At 37.3% G+C, this 16,494-nt stretch overlaps 2 protein-coding genes across 2 annotated transcripts in view; both read right to left on the reverse strand.

Moving 5' to 3' along the window:
- Nucleotides 1-116: 116 nt before the first annotated feature.
- On the reverse strand, nucleotides 117-4,743 carry rps13 (ribosomal protein S13). Its single transcript, XM_008410784.1, has 6 exons — nucleotides 4,679-4,743; nucleotides 4,120-4,168; nucleotides 3,961-4,039; nucleotides 1,397-1,566; nucleotides 1,183-1,283; nucleotides 117-188 (listed from the first exon to the last, which is right to left on the reverse strand). The coding sequence occupies exons 1-6, from the start codon at nucleotides 4,699-4,701 to the stop codon at nucleotides 155-157; spliced, it is 456 nt and encodes a 151-aa protein (XP_008409006.1). The 5' UTR covers nucleotides 4,702-4,743; the 3' UTR covers nucleotides 117-154.
- A 1,920-nt stretch (nucleotides 4,744-6,663) lies between these two features.
- The window catches only part of pik3c2a (phosphatidylinositol-4-phosphate 3-kinase, catalytic subunit type 2 alpha), a 49,140-nt gene continuing 39,309 nt past the window's right edge, over nucleotides 6,664-16,494 (reverse strand). The window contains exons 22-33 of the mRNA XM_008410783.2: nucleotides 16,263-16,392; nucleotides 15,963-16,099; nucleotides 14,854-15,023; nucleotides 13,725-13,881; nucleotides 12,756-12,865; nucleotides 11,841-12,048; nucleotides 11,621-11,745; nucleotides 10,456-10,573; nucleotides 10,283-10,364; nucleotides 9,933-10,039; nucleotides 9,504-9,629; nucleotides 6,664-8,554 (exon numbers count right to left, since the gene is read on the reverse strand). Of these exons, the coding sequence (XP_008409005.1) occupies nucleotides 8,372-8,554; nucleotides 9,504-9,629; nucleotides 9,933-10,039; nucleotides 10,283-10,364; nucleotides 10,456-10,573; nucleotides 11,621-11,745; nucleotides 11,841-12,048; nucleotides 12,756-12,865; nucleotides 13,725-13,881; nucleotides 14,854-15,023; nucleotides 15,963-16,099; nucleotides 16,263-16,392 (1,653 nt within the window). The 3' untranslated portion in view covers nucleotides 6,664-8,371. The remainder of the gene's footprint in view (nucleotides 8,555-9,503; nucleotides 9,630-9,932; nucleotides 10,040-10,282; nucleotides 10,365-10,455; nucleotides 10,574-11,620; nucleotides 11,746-11,840; nucleotides 12,049-12,755; nucleotides 12,866-13,724; nucleotides 13,882-14,853; nucleotides 15,024-15,962; nucleotides 16,100-16,262; nucleotides 16,393-16,494) is intronic.

Raw genomic sequence — 16,494 nt, forward strand, 5'->3', positions numbered from 1 at the left:
TGGAGCCAACAATGCTATAAACAGAAAAGCAACCACACAGTAATAATGAACCTTTATATGTTTTGTGGGCTTAAGGGGGTATTTAAGCAACATAAATAAAGACAATCACATATTAATGAATTTAAATTGTTTTATTTATTCAAATGGGTTGAGTTTATGCCACCAGAGCAGAAGCTGTAGAGGACTCACTGTAAAAAGAAAAAAAATTACAATTAAAGCTTGCAACAGCTCACCATACATAAGATAATGTTAGATAAAACATTACACATGCTTGACATATTGTGCTGCAAGTCTATAAAAAACAGTAATGCCTGTTTATTAGTTTAGGTCAAGACTGAGCAACCTTTTCAAATAAATGATGACTACAAAAGCCTTTGGCATCAAGTTCAGCAACTCAAACACCAGTATTTCTCTCAAGTAACATTTTTGTAAATTTCAAACCACAGTTGCATCAGGTAGTACAATTTTGCATCTAAAAAAGTTTAATATTTAAGTTTAATGTTTATTAATGTAAGCAAATGCAAAAGTTTCCAATAGCAATTTATTAATATTGCAGGACAACTCGCTTTTTATCAGTGTCAAATATCCTGCTAGTCTGGCAATAGCCTGACAAACAGGATATTGCCCGTTCTAAAAATGTCATCGACATGTTCTTTGTTAAATAAAAAAAATATTTTATTGCTTTGATTTAAAAGTAATTTATAGAGCAAGTCCATGCCATATTTATAAAACAATAAGATATAGGTAGCTAGTAAACAACGAAAAAGAATGGTGCGCAGGTAAATTACACACAAAAGCAAGCTGGCTAGAGCCAGACGTAGCCTTGGAACCACCAGCTACAGACCCTTGGACTAGTCCCTCAGCTATGACAACATACCAGCATGAACTGAAATGTGTGAAGGGGACTGGCAGAGACAGCACCAAGTAGCCATTCTGCTAATTTACCTCCAGCTTTTTCTAGCACAACAGAAATATCACAACTCTTAACAAGTGAAGAGCAGGACAATGAACTGTGCATTACCTCAAAGCATCTAACGCACTACAAATAAAAAACTGTCAAGTTTTCTTACCAGATGAGAGACTTAAAACGTTCAAGTTAATTTTACCAAATATTCTGAAATATAGTCAACTCTTCAACTAAAGCAGGAATAAGGAACGTCTCAGTAAACAGGGAATACGTACTACTTCCAGTTGGGGGCCAGTACTCTCTTGGTCTTGTAGTAACGAGCCAGTCTGTGGATCCTGCTCTCAATGAGAATCAGGCGGAACTTGGCATCCTTATCCTGAAAACGTCGAAAAGAATGTGAATTACAGCGGAAACCTTTGAAATTAAAAAGACAGACCTTAGAAAATACAAGAACAAGCTTTAATATTGTTTAATATCCAAAATTTGAACCTTTCTGTTTCTCTCCAAGTGCTTCCTGACCGCCACAGCCTTCTTGATGAGGTGGTACAGATCCTCAGGCAGGTCAGGGGCCAGACCCTTGGACTTGAGGATCCTCAAGATCTTGTTGCCGGTGACGAAACGCACCTGGGCAACACCGTGGGAATCCCTCAGGATCACACCTGAGCAGGGAAATGACAAGCAAAAATGACTGGAAAGCCAGAGACTCCAACACAAAGAAACTGAGTGAAGCAAAAATGAAAGGCTGGATTATCGTCACATTCCTGAAATAAATCCCACAGTCATTTTTTTTGTCCAATGCGATTTTTTTTGGCCTCAGTCATCTTTTGGCAAAAAACAAAACAAGACATTATTTTAGGAAGGTGATGTTATGTAAACAATGAGTGACAGAATTTCTACATCATTAACAACTTTACATCTGAGCAAGTAGCAATTTTAAAATACTTTTAGAGACAAAGACAAATGTTTTGGAACATTCAGCTTTGAATTAATCTCATATCAAACATTTTGTCCTGGTCTGTCCAGTATTCGTTTCTCTCTGTAGTTAAATAATTTGATGAGACAGAAAAGGGTAAATCATGAAATACTAAAAAATTAGCTGCAATTTAGCAGTTTTTCTGAAGCCTTTCTTTAAATCTGTTCATACAAATATAATAGACTGTGAACTCTGAATATTTCTATACAGCAACTTAATTGTCAGGTGTCAAACCAGATGCTAAATGATTTGAAGCAGAAATGTAATTTTCCTAGAGAAAAAAAAGTTTAGTCAGGCATCTCATTAAGCTCCTTTTTATGAACCACATGAAGTCTGAAAACTCCAATCTACCCAGCACAAGTCACTGCAGTATTTATGATGCAATTGACARTTTTGAATGCTATATAGTTTTCTCCACCTACGCAGGATGAGAGCAGCTCATCTCAACTATTAAATAAAAAAAAAACATTTTAAACTAATTCTAACCTGTCTCAGAGCATCGAATCGTGTCAATATGTTTGTGCTAAATGTGATATTTGATATTAAACTATATATATATATATATATATATTGACTGATGATCAGTGTCTCGAGTTTTGTCACTCAGTGTTAGAATCAGGTTCTACAAGGATCTGAATGCAAAAAATGAAAAATTGTATTGTAAACTGAAAATTCATATTAACCAAATCTTTATCTTGTGGATTGCGATTTAATTTTATTCCCATCCCAGCTAAAGGCTAGACGCTTGTAGCCATTCCTAAATTTTAGTCTGCACACACATAAAAACAGGTTAACAATAGTAACTAAGCCATGTTTGAACACATCCAAGTATGGCATTTTATTGAATTTATTGCCAGGTGTCCTAAAGTCCAGCAGTCAGTAACGGGGTGGCAGAGGGCTGGATAATAAATCAATAATATATATTGTAATAGACAAATGATCAATATCAACAGATAATATGCCTGATAGAATATTCAATAATTTCACTGAACTCTGATCAAGAAGCGCACAGTATTCTGGGAGGTGTAGGCAGCTCAACCTCTCACAGCCAGCTAAGCAAGGTGGGTGTTACCTAGCAACAACCTGCCTTGAGTACCTTGCACTTACTGCTCAAAAATAAAATAAAAAACAACGGATTTAAATACAAACTGTGGATAAAACAGGAAATGTCACTCCACCAGTTTGGCAGTTTTTCCAGATATTTAAAGCAAAAAAAAAAAAAAAAAAATCCTGATAATTATCAATAGATTGATATGAAATATTGCAAAACATTTCTCAGCCACATCGTTCAATGTCAGCATCAGCTGCAATATATCCCCATTTTATTCTCTCCTGTTTGCTTCCATGACTTTTTAGCATTTATKTGTAATTAATGTGAGCATCTACTGCTGTGAAACTGTCCAACTGACTTTTAAATATTTAATTAGCATCTAGAATGCAAATCCATAACTATATTAGTCAACAATTATTTCCCTCTAAGCAGTTCTTTGTGATATGAATCTTGCGATATTTCACGCAGCTCTAATAGATGTTATTGAGTATAGTGTCATGAAATTGCCACTTCTATCTTTCCTCATTGCTGGGTTTGAGTTTAATGCAACAAGTGATTAATGTTCCATCACAAATGATTAAAGGGAATCTTAAACAGAATTTCTCATCTTTTTTTTTTTTTAAATCCCCATTGTTAGCTCAAAACTTTCATTCCAGCAAAACTGATAACTTCAAAGAGTTTTTTTGTTTGTTTAACAAAAAGAAAATATTCTTAATCTCAGGTTAAACTTTAAGGTTTATTTTTAAAAATGATTAGATTTATTACAGACGAATGACAACAATGACAACTTTTTTATTTTTATTTTGTGATCTTAGCTTTTCAGATTTCAATGTAGAATTAAGACAAACTACCCCAAACATTTGGCTTTTAAAATGCTGTAAGATAATTCAAGATCTTAATATAATCTGAAGTGTCTGCAAGCAAAAAAAGAAAGAATATGTAATATTACTGGAACGTAGAGGCTCTCTAAAACAATCACCAGTTCTTCAGTCTAACCAGTTTCAGCACTTTTAACATTTTATAACTTACCAATCTGAGAGGGAGTCAGACCCTTTTTGGCCAACTTGAAGATCTGCTCTTTCACATCATCAGATGTGAGCTTGAGCCACTATGAAAACAACATCTGCGTTATTAACCAGAACAACAGACCATCAAGACCGATCCAGTAGAAATATAAGGCGTACTTACAGTGGGAACACTGCGCCTGTAAGGCAGAGCTGACTGGGACAAGCCCTTTCTGAAAACGGGATAAGAAATAATTTAATCAAGAGTTTGGGGAAAACACTAAAGGCAGTCAGTACAATAGTTAATATATGGAAAATAACACGGTAAAAAGTCATTATTGAGCTCGTGGAAGCGAAAAGGCCGGCTAATGCTAGCTTCAAACATCTGCTAACGATACACACCGAGACTAATACATGCATTCAGAAACTTTGGCTTATACAACTTAAATGTGCTTGGACTTTGGCGATTTTTTTTGGCAAAAAATATATATAATCTGGAAGATGTTATCATAAAGTAACACTTCTCTGAACCGCAACTGTGTCGAGCTGCTAATATAAGCTAGCTAGAAATAGACAAGCATCTGAAGGTCCGTCTATACTCCTTTTTTCCCGTTTTGCAACAATGTAAAGTTACAATTTTTTACACCGCAGTCGACATTTACATGTTTACCAACGTTGTTGTGAGACAAAACACGACCTGCCGCCGTTTAAAACTAACTTTTAATGTTAAAAAGAGAGCTCACCCGGGAGCGTGCATGCGACCCATGATGGCGGTAGAGGAAGAGAGGCCGCACACGCGACAGAAGAAACGATTTTGCGCCTGCGTCGGAAGTGGCGTAGTTACGTGAGACGATTTCCTGTAGGCGCTCTCATAAAAAGTGGCTCTGCTTTTTTGATTATTAGCATTGAAAACATCTACCTAATTAAGTTCAAAAGCGGTTGTATCGTTCTAATGGAAATGCCCTGTAAGTTCTCCATCTTTAATCAGATCCGTTCCGGAGAAAGCTGCGTCTTATTCATCATTGTTCCGAAATTCTTGCCAAATTCAACAAAAATATCTGAATAATAATTTTAGACAAATAAATGTAACTGGCCATAAGAATTTATCCGCTCTGGTTTACAAATAATAAGAAAACTAAAATTCGGCTTAACCATTGCTTTAGTCATTTTCTCAGATACAAATATGAATGTTAACCAATTCATAGCGTCAAATAAATGTTATCACGTCACTTTATTACCACAGAATTGCATGCATAATTATTTGGAGTCAATCTGTGGAATAATTTGAAAATGTGGCTGAAAGATAGATCAGTTAAAAAGAAATGTAAATTAACTTTTTTTTTTTTACAAGATATTTAGAAAAAGGTGTCTGAACTCCTCAGATATATACTATCGGTGTATCTGTATACACAAATGTGTTTTACAGTATAGTTTAACTGAAAAGGCTTCTGGTAAAAGTAAGATGACTATATGTTTAAACAATTTATTAAAGCCATTCCTTTTATGTCTGTATCATGAGTCTTTATGATACAAAGATACATTTTTGCCTTCAGTCCAGCTAAATAAAACTTTAAAACTGCAAATATATTTTTGAAATATGACAATTTTACACAATTTTTGATAAATATTTACTATGTTAAACATTTCTAGAGAACAATCATTTTATTTCTATTTTTAGGTTTTAAAATAAATTTTTTTACAAGAGTTGATATATTGTCTTCTATGGGATATTTTTTCCATGTAGTTTCTATCCTATCAACTGAAATAGATCTAAATAAATGTTACTGGTACATTTACTTCTCATCTTGTGGAAATTTAATGCAATTATTCAATAAAAAAAAAAATTAGAACCCTGGTAATATTGATATTAAATCTATATTTATACATTTTATTTGGTTCTTTATTATTTTTTAGGTTGTTATAAAAATGCTAGAAACATCAAATATGACTTAACAGAAATTTTGCTTCCTAATTTAATGCCTTGAAATTGGGTCCCTGTCCCTTTAAAATCTGCTTTTTCAGGAAGTCACCACAGCATGACTCCACTATTAACCCTTAAACATAATTTTTACCAGCATTTCACTCACTGAGATGTAGCTCCTTTAATGAGCTCAGCAGACGCTCCACAAAATGTTTGCCAATTGCTGCTGGCTAGTCTGAAGGAGCTGAGAGGGGGAATCATGGGTTGAGGACTGCTGTGTTAGGCAGAAGCTTGGAAACTGTAGCTGTGAGGAGGAGCTTCGTCCTCGAAGGCGGAGCTAGGTCCACCCAGGCATTTTGCACCGATGCATGGTTGCCATGGAGATGAAAGGATTTCTCAAACATTCATGAAAACATCAAGGTGACGCTCCATGATGTTTTTGATGACTACAATATTGTAACAAGATGTAAAGCTGAAAAGAAGCAGATGTTACATAGTGCTGCCTCTTTAAACGTTTGGTCATAATTACCATTGTCGCATTTCAAGGGAAAAAAGGGGAAACCATCTGACACACAGGGGTGGCACCATCATGTACTATTATTCTGCTGCAGGAGGAACTGGTGAACTTTACAAAACGTATGAAATTACCGAGAGAGAACATTATGGCAAAAAAAATGAACATCTCAACACATTAGCCAGGAAGTAGAATTATGGATGTAAAAAGGAATCCTAGGTGACTGTGACGCCTGGTCCATTAGCACAGATGGGCCTCAGAAAGGGATTCATTGATCAAAATGGAAACAAAAGCACAACTAAAACGATTTATACAGCAATGTTAAAACGTAACACAGGCAGGAAGGAGCATGTCGCGTTTGTTGAAAAACATTTAATTTGCTTTATGAAAGTTTACAGTACGCACCGATCCGTTTAGGCTAGAGGTCACCAATTAAAAAATAAATAACTGGCCATGTTAACACACACTCTCCTTGATTTCTTACTAAAAAGAGCAGAACCAGGAAGTTCATATTAGATCCTGTAAAAACTACTGAAGAAAAAGAAAATCTTTTATCTTTTTTTTTTATTATTAAATATGAACACAACTTTAGATTCATAGTTACACAGAGAGGAGGATAGTTTGAGCTTGTACAGGATAATATTCCCTTCTTGTGAAGATGTTTTACATCCAAGTTTCTGATCAGGATTTATAATATTTTCCCATAAAAAAAAACAATAATAAAACAAAACAAAACCTTGGTTCTCCTGGACATTGTGGGCATTTTTTCAGCCCGGTTACTCTGGTCACAGTGTGATTATTAGACCTCTGTAGGCACTTGGAGAGGATTCGGTTCAGCTGCTGGAGGTTTCAACAGGTCACTTCCAGATTCCAGGATAGACTCCACTCCTAATTTGTTTTTTTTTTGTTTTTTTCTTCTGATAACTATTGAAAAAAATGAAATGTGCCTCAAAGCTTATACATGAACCTCTGTGAAGGTGTGCTGTGTGAAAGAAGAGAAACTGTGGAACAAAGTGTGAATTTAGTGGGAAAGAATAAAAAACTGCTACAACAATCCTGATGGCTCTGACCTTCCATCAGACCACTTCAGCTTTACAGGATACAATTTTTATTCATAAGGACATTCCACATTATTTAGGAAATTATATTTAGTAATAATAAGGCTAAATCATGAGTTAAAAACAAAGGCACCCTTCTCCAGTCCCTATGGTAAGTGGTTTATTTTTGATGATTTGTTAGTTTTGGCACATTTTAGGAAAAATGAAAAAAAAAAAAATCTTAGTGACTTTGGATTTGATCTAATTCAGTTTGATGGGCAGTCCTACTGTTTTCTATGTGTTCACATAGGAAATAAACCACGACACGTTGAAACGTCTCTCCTTTCAATCCCTTATAAAACATCAGTATATATAGATACTCTTCTGAAAGTAAGTTGTTTTGGTCCTCTAATAAGAAAATGTACAAAATATTACAGCTCTTAGTTTTTTTTTTTTAAAGGAGGCAAAATAAGAAGATTGTTTGTCACATGAAACAATCTTGATTAGTTTCTCAGGCAGTAAGAAGAGTGAAAAAAACAAACAAAAAAAAAAAAACGAGGCTCCCGTTTGTAAGTTATTCACTTCTGTTGCCCCTTTGGGGAAAGACGACACATTCATATCATATGGGAACAACCCGGAGAGCTGCGCAGCTGCCGCAGGAAATCCCAGACACGTAAAATGGTGTTTAAATCTCATAACAACTACAAAACCCTCAGTTTGATTCAGCTTGTAAAATGTTTCTTTCCCAACTTTATTTTAAATTTGATAATCTCGCACCAAAAAGAAAAGATGAATCCGTTTCCTGATGTTCTGGAGTTTGTTTTTTTTTTTTCCTTTTTTTTTTTGACATAAGGAGCTGAAGTGGCTTCAAGTAAAACCTCCGTCTGCAGCCTTTCCCATATGATCCGAATGCGTCCGTCGTAGTCCGAAGAGGCAGAGTCAGAGTCGGCCTGGGTAGCGGGGGTCAGAAGTACGGAACGGCGGTCAGTTTGTACCAATTGACCGTCTCTTTGCTGAGGTCAAAGTCTTTGAGCCTGAGCGTGATGCCGCCCAGGAAGTAGTTCTCGCGCAGCGACTCGGCGCTGAGCACGCTCAGCTGCAGCTCCCGCAGGCTGAGGGTTTCCTTGCTGTAGCTGCTGTACACCAGCTGGGGAGACGAGACGAGCAGAAGTTAGAACAGAGAAAGGTCAGAGGTCAAAAGGTCAGAGGAGGAGCTTAGTCCTCGAAGGCGGAGCTAGGTGGAGCTAGGCCCACCTAGGCGTTTTGCACATCTATGGAGATTAAAGGATTTCTCAAACATGCATGAAAACATCAATGTGATGCTCCAGGTAGGTTTTTAATGACTACAATATTACGACATGATGTAAAGGTAAAAAAAAAAAATAAAAAAAAAAGTCGATTTTACATAGTGCTGCCTCTTTAAAGTGTCAGTAGCTGCGTTTCCATTGACCATAGGATTGCACAAATTGAAATGACGAAAAATAGATTAACTTAATGGAAACAGCAATAAAAAAAACTAGTTTTTTGATTAAAAAGTTTTTTGTGTTGAGGATGAGATGGTTTGTTTCCAGTCATATCGAAATAGACGTATTTCACTAAACTGGTACGGAAACAGGTTTTATTTCACATCACACGAGTCGCGCGATTAACAGCTGGATGTTACTACTTGTGGAAACACCAAAGAAGACGACAGGAAGTAGTTGGAGGATGATTGTTTTGTTTTTTTTCTTCCAGAAAATGTGCAGAAGCAGACTTCTCGCTGTTCATAAAAACTGTAATTCCAACGTGGAGAATCTGTAAAATTGCTGACTAGAAGATAAAGGGGCTTGTCGCTCCAATGCCTGAATAAGATGCCAACGATGGTTGACAGATGAGCGCTAGAGCCATGTCTGAATTATGAATATATTCCATGTGAGATTTGTAGCAATTTTTGTCCTGAATAAGCTTATTCGTGATTAATTTTGATTTCTTATGTAGTGAAAACACTGCAATATGTTTTTTTTTTAATTAATTTATTTTTTTACATTAGCGGAATATTGACAAAGTTTTGCGCACATTTGTAATGGAAACGCAGCTACTGCGGTGTGTTTCCTCACCATCTCGTTGAAGGTGGGGTTCCTGGTTTTCCTGGAGATCTTTGTCTTGCGTTTTGAAGTCTTGTGAGGATCAGGAAGCAGGTAGGTTTTTACGTACGGGTTTGGATCCGTTCCATCTTCAGAAACCTACAAAAAGTAGGGAGGACAATACACTTCAGGTCAGATGTTTACATTCAGTCACACTGATAAATGTTTTTTTAGTGGGGAGATGTTTGCAGGGTTTCTGCAGATTGCACAAACTCAAATTTAAGCCTTTTTAAGACCATTTTAAAACCACTGAGAATTAAATTTAAGACCTATAAAGTGACAATTGTACTGAAAAAAAAAAAACCCACCCCCCACTTATCCATAAAAAAAGAAAAAAAAAAGAAAAGAAAAACAGACAAACACCTGGACTCTCAGCATGTGTTTTTCAAAGTTTCTATTTACCAGGTCTCGGATGTGCATGACCATGATGAAAAGAGTGCCGTTTCTGTACGAGATGGAAAGCTTCACTTCTCCTTCCACCCGACCAGAGGTTGGACTCAGCAGAGGCTCTGAGATGGTAAAACACCACAAGTCAAACACTGGCAGAAATATTACTGCCAGTGTTACACAGACACCTCAACTTTGGGATTTTCACACACCAGATGCAGCAGGAAAGAAAACAATGCTTGAGATGATTGATTTTTAAAGTAGACAGACTAATGATGAAGAACAAAGCGTCGTATGGAAAGTGAAACCGGGCGAAAACGTCTGTGGAATTCCAGACATGTAAGGTAGGCATGGCAGGTTTTTACCAGGTGGATTAGGTGTGGTGTCCAAGTCCTCTGTTTTCTCATCCCGAGCAAATGGATGGAAGAAAGTGTAGATCAGGTCACACTACATATGAAAAAAACCCAAAATGGATCATTCAGAAAGTTTAAATCTTGATAGTGAGGGGGACTGAAAGTGAGGCTGTGCATGTCAGCACCTGGGCCACTTCTGTGGAACTCCTCATCAGGTTGTGGACGTAACTGTTGAGCTCCAGCTTCCTCTTGGCTGCCACCTCCTTAATGTGGGTGCGACCAAGAACCATCTTGTTTGGAAAACTACAGAATAAAAAAAAAATCATGAAATTCTGACGGTTAATTCTGCTAGATTTAATTAATAATCTTATAAACAGAAAGAAGGCCTCTTTAAGGTATAAACAAATATAGAGTTACATACAACTGAGGGGTTACAGCAAAACAAGTTTTGACAAGTCAAATTTATGACTTTTTAAGGCGTTTTTAATACCTCCTTGAATGAAATTTAAGACCAAAGTGGAAGATTCGGGTGTTTTACAATCAAGCAGAGCTTTGACGACGACATTTTTAGTGTTTGTTTGTGGCTCTTGGCAGCAGCTTTGTGCTTTTCTCGCTGCTTTTCTGCCTTGTAGCGCCTAGCTTAAATTTTTTTTGAACAGAACTCACCCACCCTTATATGGGTTAAAAAGATCTGATACCAACCAACCAACCAACCAACCATCTTCTTTACACCCTTGTCCCTTAGTGGGGTCGGGAGGGTTTGCTGGTGCCTATCTCCAGCTAACGTTCCAGGCGAGATTCACCCTGGACAGGTCGCCAGTCTGTCGCAGGGCAACACAGAGACACACAGGACAAATAACCATGCACACACACACTCACACCTAGGGGCAATTTGGATATGCCAATTAACCTGACAGTCATGTTTTTGGACTGTGGGAGGAAACCGGAGTACCCGGAGAAAACCCACGCATGCACAGGGAGAACATGTGAACTCCATGCAGAAAGACCGGGGCTGGGAATCAAACCCAGAACCGCCTCCCAACATCATTAATTCAAATTCATCAAGTCAACGATGAATCAAAATTCTTAAGAGTTTAGAAAAGTTTAGAAGAAAAAGTTTAGAGCCAGGACTATGGATAACAGCAACTGAAACATTGGTTAAATGGCATTTACGGACTCAGCTGAAGATTTTGGCCTATTTGAGGTCTGTGACAGTTGATATAAACTAATAATCTAATCTAATTGATCGTCTGACTTAAAACAAAGTCATAACATCACAGTTTTCTGTCTGGAAGCTAAACTGAATGAACGTGTGGAGCCTCAAAGGGACCAGTGAGGGTGAAAGGTTACCCCGGCAGCTTCCAGAGCGGGAACACAATGGTCAGTTTGTTGTGGAGCTCCTGAAACTCGTCGAACGTGCGGAAGACGAACTGAGCCTCATTCTGGCCTTCCCTCATGATCCTCACCACGTAGGTCTGCCCAGACAGAACGGAAACACACAGCGGCTTTAAGACAGTCACCATATGACCCGGAGCAAAGACGGCATGGAGCGGCGTCGCTTGGGGCTCACGTAGTGCTTGTCCGGGTTGTATCTCTTCTGGAAGGAGAAGATGGTGGCATGGACGATGCGCCCGTCCTGCTTCATGGTGTACGTTTTGGGCGAGAAGGACAGGATGGGCTCGTCGTTGGCAGGAAGGCCGGAGAATCGTAACTGGGCGAGGTTGTGGATGAAGAAGTTGAATTTGGTGGCTATGCTTCCCAGGCTGGACTCGATCAGTCTGTGGCAGGGAGGAGAGAAGGCGGAGGAAACCAAAGAGATTTAAGACTGAAGGGAAAACTGACACAAAAGCTCTTAAATAACTAAAATTAACACTTCTAAAATATGTTTTCGGCCAAAAGATCTAGTTTTAGACCAATATGTGTTGAATGTTTTCTGTTGAAACAGATGCTACTCAGTCTCTGGGGCTTTGTGTTATAAGCCTGGCAGGCTACCAGGCTTTACTTACATTAATACTTGTATATTAGTACAAGTTAATGTACTGAGAATGACATAATAATGCAAGTTCATCCTCTCAAAGACCAACCTAACACTGGAACTGGAAGATATTTTAAATATCCAAAATAAAACAATGAAAAACAATAAATACAACAGAAATAAGAGCCACACACAACCAAAATCATAGATAAAATAGATTATGAAGTCTTTGTAACTAAAATTGTCCTTCAAGAAATATTAACCCATAGCTTATTTTATCATTTTTTGATTAATTGTTGAATTGTTAACTTGTTGTGACAGGCATATCAGTCTCTCTCAAAACTCTGTTGTGCCACCTGGTGGCGTGTGACATTATAGCAGACTGAAATAATTCTTTTTGACCGACACTTTCCACATACTACTACTTCAAAGTATGAACATTTTATGCTTTAAAGCATTTATTTTATTTCAAGGTTCGCTCTGCACCCGAGAGCAGGTTACCGTGACTACCTCGTAAAGAAGATGGTGGCCTCGGCGTCGGTGTTGTGAGGCTGCAGGGCGTCAAACACGTACTTCAGGTCCTGAGAGCCCGTCAGAACCGGCAGCCCCGATGACATCATCTGCAGCAAACACAATTCGTGTAAAGAGACGAAGACACCAAATGCGTGGCTACAAAACATACAACACATTCCACTGATGGACATTTCCAGGACAAAAGTTAAACACTGATATATTAGTTTAAATTTAAAAACAAAACAAACAATGGCTGCTGGGTTGTATGTGTTACTCTGACTCCTGCAGGTGCAAGAGGAATTACAGCAGGCGCTTTGAAAAGGAGGCCAAGAGAAGGAAGCATTAATGAAAAAAAAGAGAAAATAAATAAAAAGATGCTGCTACTCCCCAACATCCAGAACTTTAGATAAGACATTTGGCAAAATCTTAAATATGTTTTGAATTTAAGCCATTGTATTGTTTCTTGTGCACAAGCAGCTAATTTTGTTCATGAATGCCCGCTGTTAAGAGGATAGAAGAGTTCACTAAATCCACAGATTTTGGATTTACTCCTGAAATACATCATAGATCCCCCCTTTGCATTTGAGAAAAAAAAATCTACTTTTGTGAAAAAAAATTAAAGAATGAAAGGGTTTGGCCACAGACAAGTCAGTGCTAACCTAAAGCTAGCCTGGAGCCAACACTGAGAGGGATTTTTTAAATGTATTTTTTAAACTATTGAACAATTTGTTACTGGGTATATTCTTGCGTTGTCAGGGTGAATATTTTAACATAAGTTAGGGGTGTAGTGATACAATAATTTCACGATACGATATTATATACGATATTCTGGTCACGATACGATATGTATCACGATATTTGTTGTATAAAGATATTAGCTAGAGCAAATATCTTTAGCTAAAGATATTTGCGAGAGCTAATATCCTTCCCAGTATGTTAGCCATAGCTGCTTTTGTGACGCCTCACCAAGGACAGCAGATGGAGGAAAAGTCCGGAGTTCTTGCGGATGAGGTTGTAGGCTTGGCAGCACAGGTCTACGAACAGCTGGAAGCGGCTGGTGGGACGCTCCCCTCCATTGATGACGTACGCCATGTCAGAGGTCAAAACAAATGGGGCTCGGTCCCTGATGAGACAGAAGGAAGAGAGGCATTAAAATGGGTGGAAGTAGCCGATACCTGGCGTATTTGATTAGATTTATTCATTTCAAACAGGTTTGTAAAAATGTTGGATATGTTCATGCTGCATATGTTTGTGAATTTTCCACAGTTTCAATTTAATTTGCTTGACCTTAAATATACTTTTTTAAATTTGATGTCTGTACCATACTTTATACCTCTCTATATATTTCTGAACAATAAAAGAAAGTGTGGAAAGTTTTTTTTAGTCTAAACACCAAATCATAAATGCTGACGAGGATTTTTTTTTAAACCATAAAAAGAGGACATAAGAAAAAAGACATGTGAAAGTGCTTAGTGTGTGGATGTTGCCGTTAAAAAGAAGGTCATGCCTGAAACATCTATTAATCATGCAACAGCAGCTTCTGCTACATATCTAACTTGCTAACCTAAAAACCAGAATCATAGCTGCTATGAGTGCATAGCTGCATAATTATCAGAGGTGGTTATGATACTTTGAATTAAACAGTAACTATATTATTAGTCTTTAAATGTGCGTTGAATGATAAAAATGTTACCAAAAGGTGATCTAGATTTGTAAAAATTGTCATCTTTCCTTTAAAAAAAAAAGAGAAAGAAAACTAATTTGAAACCGAACTATTTCCTATTTATGTGATAATTTGGGATTCCCATTCAAATTTTATGGATGTTCTTGGAAAAACACAGATGACACATTTGGCTACCTTTGACTTCACCACCATATGGAGCGAAAACGCAAACAGCCTGAGTGAAATCAGCTGGTTCATGACCTTTTATCCGCTCTGATAACACGGCAATAAATCCAAACCCACGACAGTCGTCAACATCCTGTTCCGCCCTTTACAGAAAAAATTAAATCCCTCAATCACAGATGGTGAGTCAAAGCCCGTTTTATCTGACAGGCAACAGTAACAATTTACGGCGACTTATCTGATAATGACCTTTTAAAGCTGCCAAACATCTGGGCGTGGCCCAGGAACTTGCCAAAGTCTATGTGAAACATGTGACCGGTGGAGCGCAGCATGATGTTGTCGTTGTGGCGATCACAGATGCCGAGAACGTAGGTCGCAACGCAGCAACCGGCACAGGAGTAGATAAAGTTCTCAGATGCCTGCAAAGATAAAAAAAAAAAAAAAAAAAAAACAACAAAAATGAAACAAAGTTGAATATCAAAAAGGGAAAAGTTTTAACCGCAACTTTTTCACAAAAAAATGGCTAAATTACTTTATCCCAAAGAGAAATACATAAACTCAGAAAGTGGAACTAAATTATGGTTTTAAAGCTTAGTTTGCCGAAATGATTAATCGGATCAATCGTGATTAATCAACAACTAATTTAGCAATCAACTAATTCTTAACTGGGTATACAGACTCAAAAAGGTCAATTATTATTAAAAGAAAAACAGAGCACTAATTAGGTAAAAACTGCTCTAAAATATGCACATTTTACATTTAGCATTAAAAAAAAAAAAAAACATTTTTGTCTTTAAATATGTTCTTCCCACAACTCCTTTGTAAAACATAAATCTCATACTAATTGCTGCCCAATTTTTAATCAGTTGGTCAAAAAAATCATCCAATCAGCCCTAATGTGTATTAATGTTAGATCAAGCAGAAAGGACTGAGCTTTTTACATGTTGATGGTAGAAGTAGATCGTTTTAGCTGTAAATTTGCTACAAATAATTTAATGTTTATTGCATGTTAAGGCAATATCATATTTTGTTTAAACAGGGAATTTAATTATTTATTCACATTTTTGTATGTCCCTCTAATATTACATAAAATAAGTGGTAAAATTAAAACCCTGCAGAATGTGCAATTTTTATATCTGATTAATCGTCAGAAAAATCTATTAGTCATTTGTTGATCAAATGACTAATAGATTTAATCATTTGTTTCACACTTTCTACATTTTAACAAAGTGAAGCAGCTCTAATGTTGGACGACTCCTTTCCATAAATGAATGAAAGAATGCAGCACTTTAACAGTGAGTTTAAGAAAGAGTTTCTTTAATCTTACTGAAGTTATTGTCAGCATTTCTGGTGCGTACCTTCTCATATTCATCCTCAGCAGGGTTGTACTTGCGCAGCCATTCGGCCAGAGGTTTGTCCTTAAAGGATCCAGTAACGCCATATTCTACCTGAATCTTTCTGAGGGTGTCAGAGAAAGGCACCAGCTCCACCATGCCTTAAAAAAAAAAAAAAAAAAAAAAAAAAAACAAGATATCTTTAACAACACAATGCAAACAAATTGAGAGAGGTAGAAAAGCTGCTGTTAAACTCAAAGATTGCAATGTTTACGATTTTCTCTAAAAATGTGAGCGCTTTGGTTGAAATCTGACGTGCATCACCTTTATCCCGGCCGGTGGAGATGCATTTGAAGTTGACGATGCGGAGGTCCAGCCCCTCCTGCAGCCAGATTCGGTCCATAATGCGAATCATCTGAAGGGCGAGCATGTCCTGCCTCAGGTCTTCTCCTACCTGATGAATAAACAGAGCAAACTAGAGGTCAAAAACAAAAACATTCTGATAATAACATTGTTGGAATTGATTTAAGCCACCAGGGGGCACAGAGGTGAATGG

The sequence above is a fragment of the Poecilia reticulata genome, linkage group LG6, assembly GCF_000633615.1.
Source record: "Poecilia reticulata strain Guanapo linkage group LG6, Guppy_female_1.0+MT, whole genome shotgun sequence".
In the NCBI taxonomy this organism is placed as follows: domain Eukaryota; kingdom Metazoa; phylum Chordata; class Actinopteri; order Cyprinodontiformes; family Poeciliidae; genus Poecilia; species Poecilia reticulata.